This window comes from Lynx canadensis, chromosome F1 (assembly GCF_007474595.2).
Source record: "Lynx canadensis isolate LIC74 chromosome F1, mLynCan4.pri.v2, whole genome shotgun sequence".
NCBI classification, from domain to species: Eukaryota; Metazoa; Chordata; class Mammalia; order Carnivora; family Felidae; genus Lynx; species Lynx canadensis.
The window spans coordinates 10,229,225-10,239,837 of NC_044319.2; the positions used below are offsets into that span (position 1 = coordinate 10,229,225).

Here is a 10,613-nt window from a genome sequence, read left to right on the forward strand (position 1 = left end):
ACAGAGCCTTCGTCTTCACATCGAACTGTAAAGGGATCTCCGGCACCTGCTATGAAAAAGCGGTTGACTTTCCTATGTGGTAACTGGATCTTACCTGAATACAGGTATGTTTTTATATAAGATGATGGAGACAAAACTCACAACAGTGCGGTAAGGGTAGAAAAGCAGATACCCGTCATCAACCTAATTCTATCACAAGGAAAGCCCCCTGACAAAGGTTGCATTCTGGCCACCCCCCAAATGTTAGGATACGATGAGCTGTTTACCAACGGGAAAAAGTCAGATTATTCACCGTAAGCTCTGAAACAGCCAAGGGCTGATTTAACAGCATGCTAAAATAAAAACGCAAAAGGGTTTCACCAGCAATGAAACAAAGCGTCACAAATATTAACATCTACGGTTAAGAAAATAAATCCAACACATTTCAGGAAAATAACGCTTTTAATTATTTTGAGGAATAAACCTATTTTACCAAGTTTAAGATAAGTCATTTTTCTTAGTCAGAAGCCATTTGCTGAATTTTAGGTAGGTTCGTTCTGTAGTTTTCAAACACAAGGACTCCCATTCAACTTCCTTCCTCTTAGCTAGCGATTCAGTGGCTTGATCCCTGACACACTTCTTTACGAAGCACCTTCCCTCATCTTCAGAAATCACGTATCTAGGCAACAAAAGCAAACAGTTTCTTCTTTTCTGGAGAAACGTGGTTGGTTTTTAAAGTCGTGTTGTCTTCTCCCCGACGACCCGTTAGGTGGTAACAACATGGGAGCCATTTGAAGGTTCAGAACAGCTGAGGAAGCCTTAGGCCACTGTTGAGAGCGCCGTTAGTTAACAAGCTACAGAGTGCACTGGGCAGCCGCGGGCTTTGGACCTGGCTCAAGCTGGTCTATGTCCAGGAAACTTAACTTACAAAACAGGGAAATGATTTCCACAAGATCCCCTTCACCCCTCTTTTTTCTTTTGCAAGCCATGTGGGGGCAAAAAGTAAGACAGCGTGTACATGTGCGTAGGTGTGTTTTGAGTGGAGGACGAGGATTATACGGTGTCCGCACAGGGGGGCAAATGAAATTCAGAAGCTTTTATGGACTTCTCTCATTCTAGGTAATTATCACTTCGGATTTGAAAAGCGGAAAAAGAAGTTCTTTTATAAGAAGTATCGCCCTACGTTGGATCAACACCACCCAGGACAGTCAGACACAAATGGACCACGGGGAGGAAGGTCCACCAGTGGTCCACCACAGTCTGGCTCGGCCACATACCTGCGGGCGCGCGGTGACACAGGCCAGCCCTGCCGAGCAGGCTTGGGCAGTGCTGGTGCAGCCGTGGGTGAGCGAGGCCCTCTCCCCAGCCCGGGGGGCTTCCGGAAAGCACCCACACGTCTTCAAGTACCTTCAAATGCCAGTGGGCAATCTAAATCTGGCACCCACCCCTCTTCCGGGAGCCCCGTTAGAAAACCATTTGGAATTGACAGACCAAAGCTTCTTGGGTCATAATGAAGGCATAACTCTATGAAAATGGCTTCAAAATTTGAAAAAAATAGAAGATCTAGCAACCACGTCTTCCGAGAAATCCAGGATCAGTCCGGCGCTACCTTGTAAGCGAGCGAGCGAGTGAACGAGCAAGCAAGCAAATCAGCACGTGCATCTGGGAAACATTCCACAGAGACGCGTTAAGCCCTTCCAGTCTGTGGGAGCATCCCAAGCAACCCGCCGGGTGCTGTTAACTCGCTGTATTCTGCTTCACCTAGAGAAGGCAAGAGAGAGGAAGAATGATTTCATTAAACCGAGCTGACAAATCTTCCGAGTTAATAATCACTGACGAGAGAAACTCCTGATCCAGAAGCTTAAAATTTGGAGCTAATTTCAGCCGCTTCAGGTACCCGAGAGTCGCCTGGGCTTGCTCCGGAGTTCTGGTATCAGCACGTGTAGGGTCGGGCCCTGGAATCTTCATTTTAGCCAGCACCCCTCGCCTCCGAGTGCGGTGCCACACGCTCCAGGAAGCGCCGCCGGGATGAAGCACAGATGAGCACCCAGAACACCTGACAGCTCACTTAAAAGACAACAGCGTTTGAGGACAGAAGGGAATCAGCCAAGCTTCCCACGACACTGAGTTTGGCCGGGGAGGCGACCTGGACCCCCTTTCCTGCCGCAGTCTGGCCACAGCTGCCAGGAAACCACGTCCAGGTGAGGGAGACCGGGCCAGACGGTGGCTTACAGCCTTCTACTCCCTGTGCCTGTGCTGGGGAACCTTCGGGAGCACCGGGCGGGGAGGGGGGGCCTGGGGTGAGCACCCCGCAGCTCAGGCTCAACGGTGACAGGAGGCGACTGCTGAGACCCCTGAGAACCGCCCACTCAGGGACGCCCGCAGATGGGCCGTGTGGCGGCAGAACCTTCCGGTCCACGTGCAAATATGTTCGTGGTCTGGACCCAACAGTCCAATGAGCCACACCAGATTCAGTCAATCCCCACGTGAGCCCTACTAAGTGGCACTTGTACTGAAGCTCTCTCGAGACCACACCAGAATGCAACGGACTTCAGATGCGGAGGCTTTATGGCATCTGGAGAAGTAACATCTTCCAAAACTGAGCTGCGCAAGCCGGCCATTCTGTAAAGTTCCAGAAAGCCACGAGGCCCCTGGGAGCGGTTCCCTCGGAGCGTGCAGGCTCTCGGCCCTCACAGGCATTACCCTCTCCTGGGCTACGGGCAAACGAGGTGGGTAGGATGATGAGGGGCCCACTCCCAGACTCTGAAATGGACAACTAGTGGTCAGACGTGTCTATCTCTAGGATTTCGGGTGTCCTGCCTTAGAAGGGGTCCGACTCTGGTCTAGCCTTTGGTCCTCCTCTCCAAAGGACAGGATAATGCTCCGTCTTTTCTCTGAGCTGCAGACGAGGCTCACTCGTCTGTGAAATAAAATGGGAACCTCAAATTTATCTATTTTACTCACTTATTCAACAGGGGCAAGCTCATTTTTGTTATTAAAGCAAGCACTGCCCTCGGGCACGTCATTTATGCAAAAATGACTGTACATGAGAGATGGTCACGTCTTACAAATTTTAACCAGCTTACTGGAGAATTCACTGCCCGGTCGTGATGCTGGAACTGCTGTGTCTGTATTCCTATAAAGTCAGGTGGTTTTGTGGGTCCGGAAGAGAATCACTGGCCTGTGCCTCTTCTCCTGCATATACAGAAGCAACATAAACACCACTGCCGAATTCTTTACTCAAAGGAGCTGAGGATCTTTGTCTCAAATTATCAGCCTGACAAGTAGCCAGTGTTTACTACGCGCCTGTTCTGGGCCATGCGCTGTCCTAGGCCCTGTCTGGGATTGATTGACTAAATAAATAAAGCCCGAGCTTTGCCGTAAAGAAATTTACCAGGGTGACGGGAAGTCAGCGCTCCAATGTGGAACTGTTCTACAACAGAGTAAGAGACAAAATAAAGAAACACTGAGAATGAAGCCCCCAAATGACCATGACCTATGGGTCTAACTTAGCATCGTCACCCTAATCTCTGCAAACAGCAGCCAGTCGTTACAGCAGAAGTGCGTCACATGGCTGACACCGGGCGAGGAGCCCAGCCAGCCAGCAGTGAGGTGACCAGAGGCACAGTCGATCTTTGTGGGCAGAAGCAAGGTGGGGGCCCCGGGGCTAGAATGCCAGGGTCTCAGTCCAGGCACCAGCACATACTGGCCATCAGACTTACTCTTCAGGGCTCCAGCTCTCCACCTTCCAGACGAGGAGAAACACTACCGAACGTCTGGTGGGGAGAAAGCAGGCGGTTCACGGCAGCCCGAACAGCGCCCACCGAGCCCCAGCTGCTATCACTGCTGCCATGATCACTGGCTGTTGGGCCTTGAGGATGTCAGCTATGCCAGTGACCCGTGTCACCCGGGAAAAGTCCCAGTCCTCTGTATTCCTTCATTTGAACCCTGACCTAATGTCAGAAGATCTGATCACACCCCTTTTTCCTGTTCTTTTCCCATTTCCAGGCTATCTTCTTCTTTGTTCTTTCCCAGGGCCCCTTGGGTGGCAACCTCCTCACCCCCAAGTGTCCACTTCCTGGTGGGTGTCCCACACGGCCCCCCAGCATTCACAGCACTGAGGTCGATGGGCGCAGGACCGCATGCTCAGACTCAGATGTGTACCATTCGTAGTCCAGAAGTGCCGAAGTCTGGTGCTCATGGGAAAATGCCATCAGGGGCCAGAACTGGGCTCCAACCAGGGCCCCAAAGCATAGCCTTAAAACAAGGCCCCAGGGGCGCCTGGGTGGCTCAGTCGATTGAGCGTCCGACTTCAGCTCAGGTCATGATCTCACAGTTTGTGGGTTCAAGCCCCACATCAGGCTCTGCACTGACACCTCAGAGCCTGGAGCCTACTTCAGATTCTGGGTCTCCCTCTCTCTCTGCCCCTCCCCCGCTTGTGACCTCTGTCTCTCTCTCTCTCAAAAATAAATAAAAACATTAAAAAAACAACAACAAAACAGACAAACAAGTTCTCAACCTGGTGTCCAAGCCTATAGGCAGAGTTCAGGGCTCTGTGAACTTGGATGGAAAAGAGAGGTTTTCATTAAGCTCTACCTGAAATTTATCATTTCCTTCAATGATGAATGTGGGCAATAAACCCCAGTGGTGACAGCGTATCTGTGACTGTCATCAACAGAAATAAAGAACCCACAGATACTTTCACATCATGTTAGAGCTGTCGCAGATGTCTTAAATTAATTCAGCCCTCACTACTCAGAAAGGACAGTAATATAGACTCGCTACTAAATCTTATTTAATATGTTCACTAAAAAGTCAACATGTTTTTTAAAAGTCAACATGTTACTATACCACACGTTTAAAAAATATTTTTATAAATGTATTTCAATCCATTTCAATACATTACATTATATTCATATAATGTATGAATTAACTTATGTTTTATAAATGTATTTCAATGCATTCAATACATTACATTCAATACAATATAGTTGGTTTCCATTGTATTTCCAATGTATATTATACTCCTAAAAAATATTCTGAGGGGGGATCAGAGGCTTTCCCAGCTTGCCAAAGGGTCCCCTGGTGGAAGAAAGAGTTAAGAGCCCCCTGGCTTTAAAAGATTGAGGACCGCAAATAAAAGCGGCAACATTAGAAAGACGAAAGCTGTGTAAATACTTACTGAAATGTGACATTATAATATTCTTCGGGTGTCACTATTTTGGGTCCACCGAAGTAGTCCAGGACCCAGATGTTGGTTATATTCAACTTCGCAAAGAACCAATTGTGGCTGGAGGGCCATGTTTTCATCTCAGGGTGTCGGACGAACAGCGACTGCTTGGCAAAGTCCATTTCTGATTCATTCACCTAAAGGACACACGTGATGTAAACGACTCATGGCCGCAACCCCGTTAAGGATGTGTGATTCTTCTACAAATCCTGAAGCGTTTATTTAGTTATAAATCCTGATCTTCGACTTAAGGAATCAAGAGAAAATGAAGGAAGCACGCAGGAAAGCAGAAAACAACAGAGTCCAGGTGTTGGCGGTAAGAGATTTACTGAAGTGGGAACCCATCACCAGCACCAGCTTTCGCGGTCGAGTGGTCATTTGGAGCTGTCAGAGTACCCGGCACGGGGCACGTGATAAAACGTCAGCACACGTACCCCAGGACAAGCCATCTTAAACACGGAGACGCAAGTTCACAAAAGATAAAAGTCTTTCAAAGGAGCACCGTGGAACTCAAGAGTATTTGCCACCCCTCCTTTCTCTGGTGAAATGCAGCCACAGAGATGCGCCCACACGGAACGTCCAGACCATAAATCAAACTTGTCTGAGGTCAGCGTGGCTGACAACGTCGAAAAGCAAATGTGCGGGTTCGGCAATCAGATCAGCGCTAGGACACCTTGCCCTCTGCCCTGCAGCAATCACCCCACTGTCTAAACCCACGTCTGGCCTCCAGTAACGGGCACCCCTCTCCTCGCTCACTTGGTAGGCTCTCTGCCGTGAGCCACTGTGAAAATATGGAGACAAGGAACCCACACGTGGGAAATATTGTGCAGTGAACAGCATGGCCAGGAGCAGAGATCTCTGGTTGAGCAGATGCACCTTACAGAGCTACATCCATTCAGCTTCAAACAATAGTTCGCTTTCTGCGTAAATACCTATCGAACACCTATACGAAATGAACTGATTTAAGTCTTTAGTTTTCCTGAAATTGCATATTATCTCAATCACAAATCATTTTCATTTTATTCTTAAAATATCTCCTTTCATTGTTAATAGATGATGCTTTTTTTTTTTCATTTATTTACTTATTTTGAGAGAGAGAGGGAGCACGAGCAGGGGAGGGGCAGAGACAGAGGGAGAGAGAGAATCCCAAGCAGACTCCACCCTGTGCGTAGAGCTCGACTCGGGGCTCGATCTCATGACTGCAATCTCGCGATCATGACCCGAGCCGATATCAAGAATCAGACGCTTAACCGACTGAGCACCCCCAGGCCCCTCAGGTGATACTCTTCTAAAACCTGTCTGTGTTCTGGTGGGATAACCACTTACCTTGGTAACAGTTCCTGACAGCATTATGTGAGCACAGAGGGGACTTTGGGGATCAAATCCCTGTTTCCTGCAGAAGTTAGTCTGTGCCAAAGACATGGTCAGGGTAGCATGTGGATTCTCCTGCAGAGAGAAAATAAAGATACTCCCACATGAAATATTGTCTCTGGAGAGGTAATAAATTTCACAAGTTATATACACACTGTCCCTAGAGCTGAGCATTCTTCCATGAAACAATGAATGGTAAAACACCACTGACCACTTGAGAAAATCACCTGTTGGATAGAGACTGATCTTGACCTTTCCTCCCAAAAAGCAGGGGGTAGGGTTTCAGATTTGAAATTAACTCAGTAAGAATTATTTTAACACCCTTTTTCCTTAAGCCTTTAAGCTGTTTCATATTAACCAGAGAAATTACAATTACAGGATCACCCAAATACAAGGCTGGTCTAGAGCTTTCACTGAAAGATCTAAAGGCTTAGACTCTAATACGAAACTAGTGCATAAAAATACCACAGTTGTCCAACTAGCTAATTAAGCAAGAAAGTAGCTGAATCATGTTTTTTTGTTATCTTATGCTAGCAGAAATTGTCATGTGATTTCAAAACTGGAGAAGTTGTTCATTCCTGTTTCAGCAGTAAAAGAACAACACTTAGACTCAAAAAGTGAAGCAGGCAAAATTCTCAATTCTTTCTTATTCAGAAATCAGCTTCGTGAAAGACACTGCTGACAGATTACAGCAAAATTCACACGTTGCATTTAGCGCTTTCAACGGCTTGTGTGGAAAATTCTGCCATCTCATGGTGACCCATCACAACACTGGTTATAAAGGGAACTCCTTGAAATCATTTCGCCAAACATTCACTGTCTATACACTATTAGGCAAGGCGCCATAGGAGGGAAAAAACAAAAAAAAGTCCTTTCTCTGTGACTTTATAATCTGGTTGTAAAGTCAGACATAAACAAAACTTAAATAATGCAAAATGACACAGAAGAGATCAGAAGGCATCGTATAACTAATCGCCAAGTGAACAGTACAGTTTAGGGTAAGGAGATGTCAACATAGCCTGGAATTATATGGACAGTACAGGGAGCCTCAGAAGATTTTCAAAATCGGGACGGAAGTGGGATGACGTATTAAAGGTAAAGGGCATTGCAGAAACAGAACTGGGGAAATGTGGGACATGACTGTAATGAGAAACCCAATCTACCCGAAAGAGAGGCTTTGGTGGGATGGGGGTGGGGTGGGGGGCTCAACTCCAAGCTAAAGAGTCAGAATTGTATTCTGTAAGGCCAATGTCTGTCTGTGCTTTCCAAGAATGACCTGCCTGGAGAGCTTGTTAAAATGCTGACTTCTGGGCTCGAGTCCCAGCCCTGGTGTTCGTATTTTTAACAAACATCCCAAGTGAATCTTACGCAGCTCTAGGCAGCCGGTTGTTGTTGAAGGCTTCTGGGCAGAGGGAAATGCTGAGTGGCATTGTGTGCATGTAATCAGGTGGTTGGGTGACACGGAGAAGATAAGAGGCAGAGGCGGGAGGAAAAGCAGAAACTATAAACCAATACGAGTCAGACTCATTCTGATGTGGCCACATCTTTTCACTGCCATCATGGGTACCTGAAATCCTGGATAGGTTCCTTACACTGTGTCCCTAGATCTGCCAAAGACCTGAGCTGGAGTTCTACCTGGAAGTCATCAGTGGCTGGTCACTCACCAGTGACGTCTGTCACTGACATCTGTACAGTCCCTGTACATCTTACTTTTCCTCCTTCCTGCAACGCAGATGACCATATCCGCACGAGTTTAAATAGGGTCGTGTGGGCAGTAGTTGTTCTCCATCCCCTCTCCCTCATGAGAAGCATCAGGGAGGGAATGGGGAGTTGTTTTTTTTTAATAAAATCCCTCGGCACTATATTTTTAAAAGTCTTCCCAGGTGACTGTGTTTGCAGACAAGGTTGAGCGTCACTGATTGAACAGAATGAGCTTCCTTTGGGCAAATGCCTACGGGGGTGGAGGGGGCTGGGATTAAGGGAAGGGTGAACAGAGGTGTCGGTGCCTTAAAAGGAGGCAGCTGTTTCTGGTTTTGCTCAAAGAATTCAAGCCCCCAGGGCCACGGATCTTCCAAGAAGTTAAACATTTAGATCTGTAATTGAAATCTCAATTTTTGAATGGCGGTAGCTACAATAGTCCCCCCCCACCCGTTACCCACGGGGGGATACAACCCAAGACCCCCAGTGGATGCCTGCCTGAAACCCTGAATAGTACCGAACCTCATGTCTTTTTCTACACACACACACACCTGTGACAAAGTTCGATTTATAAATTAGTCATAGTAAGAGATTAGCAACAATAACAAATAGAAAGGTACAATTATACCCTAATAAAGGTTATGTGGATGTGCTCTCTCCAAGTATCTTCTTGTCCTGTACTCACTCCTCCTCCGAGGATGATGAGAGATGATCAAATGCCCACATGACGAGATGACATGGGGCGGCTTTTGCAACCTAGCACTAGGCTACTAGACTCTAAGACAACCCCTCAGAAGGATCTTCTGCTTCTGGAATGCAGTTGACTTCAGGCAGCTGAAACGCTGAAATGGAACCAGGGATAAGGGGCGGGGGGGGGGGGACTACTGTAACTCAAATTTGTTAAAAACCAAACAGAACTCCGTGGACCAAAGACAACTGGCCCGAGGGACACGGGCAGCTCGTGCGCCACCATTCTGTGTCCTGTATTTTGACGGCAGACAGACCTCGCTTAAGATTCCAGTTTGGCTACTGGCTCTGGGCAGGTTATTTAACCGGTCTCATGCCTTCAGTTCTTCATCCGAAGCCCACTGCTGGACTCAGAGCGCTGCGCAGCGGTCACACCACTCTCGGGACAGCAGAGGTCCACCAGAGTTGTAAACCTGGCCCTGCCACAAAAGGTGGGCACAGGATGAGCACCCAGACCCAACTCCGTGCTGCTCCTAACCAGGGAAGGTCATGCGCACCGGGGGCCTAAAGACTGCATTAATCACTCACGATGTTGTGTGTTAGCTTCCTGCTGCTGACAGGAAAATTCCTAGGAAGGGCAAGCCCTGTAAGACTTTTAATAACACGCGCAGCCGTGCCCCAGGACGAGTCAGGGATGCGAAGTCCTCCAAGTAGACACGGGCAGAGAATTCAACCCGGAGGCGGGGGCGTGCGTGAAATTCCCGGCACTGAGTTGCCCAACAGTCAGAAGGCTGCAAAGCCCGCCCGGCCAGCGCGGGAGAGAAGAGGCAGGGCTGTGGGCCGCGAGCAAAGTCTTCCCTCTGGTTGCCCCGCCCTCCGTCCCCGAGCAGAATTTCGGCGACCGAAAGAAAGGCTGGCCCCGTCGTCGCCCGCTCACCTGCAGGTTGCCCACGGACTGCTGCAGCGGGCTCAGGTAGAAGTAGGGCACGCCGCTGCCCGCGCCGGGGGGCCCGTCGCTGAGCGAGAGGACGTCGGCGAAGGCCCAGCCGCGCACCGCCTGGTCCGTGGAGAGGGTGGCCAGTGCGCCCCAGTCGCAGACGTGCGTCACGAAGCGGGCCACGCGCGCCGCGTCCTCGCGGGGCGGCAGCGGCGGCAGCGCCGCGGCGGCGTCCCAGTCCCCGTGACCCCGGCCGCCCCGGCCCCGCGCCGGCGCCACCAGCAGCGCCACCAGCGCCGGCGCCAGCAGGGCGGCGAACAGCGCGCGCGCGGACCCGCGGGCTCGGCCGGCCATGGCGGTGACTGCTGCGAGAGGCCGCAGCCCCGCCACCCACAGGCGCCCGGGGTTAGCCGAGCGCGCCCGGCCCCGCCCACCGCGGCGCAGGCCGGCCACGCCCCCTCCGCGGGGGCCAATCGGAGCCGGGGGCAGTAGGGGGCGGGTCCCTTGCGTGCTCGGCTACCTACTGGGGCGGGGACTTGTTTAGCACCTCCCCCCCGCACCTGTCCGCCGCCTCTTTCAGGGCCGGGAAACTGTCCCCAGTGCGAGGTTTGCTGAGGCTTAGAGAAATTAGGGAAGTCGCCTAAATCATCTTGCTAGGAGAAGGCGGGCGTCTTCACACACACACACACACACACACACACACACACACAC

The 10,613-nt window shown here is 49.9% G+C and overlaps 1 protein-coding gene across 4 annotated transcripts; it reads right to left on the reverse strand.

The window, feature by feature from the left end:
• Positions 1-422: 422 nt before the first annotated feature.
• Positions 423-10,271, reverse strand: CREG1 (cellular repressor of E1A stimulated genes 1). 4 transcript variants are annotated; one of them, XM_030302305.1, is made up of 5 exons: positions 9,903-10,271; positions 6,536-6,655; positions 5,162-5,346; positions 3,374-3,412; positions 2,618-2,742 (listed from the first exon to the last, which is right to left on the reverse strand). In XM_030302305.1, coding segments are annotated over exons 1-5 (699 nt in total). In that variant the 5' UTR covers positions 10,257-10,271; the 3' UTR covers positions 2,618-2,741. The 4 variants fall into 4 exon arrangements, with proteins under 4 accessions (XP_030158166.1, XP_030158165.1, XP_030158164.1 ...); XM_030302306.1 differs by lacking the exons at positions 2,618-2,742; positions 3,374-3,412 and adding an exon at positions 423-1,740; XM_030302304.1 differs by having other exon boundaries at positions 2,618-3,412.
• Positions 10,272-10,613: the final 342 nt, after the last annotated feature.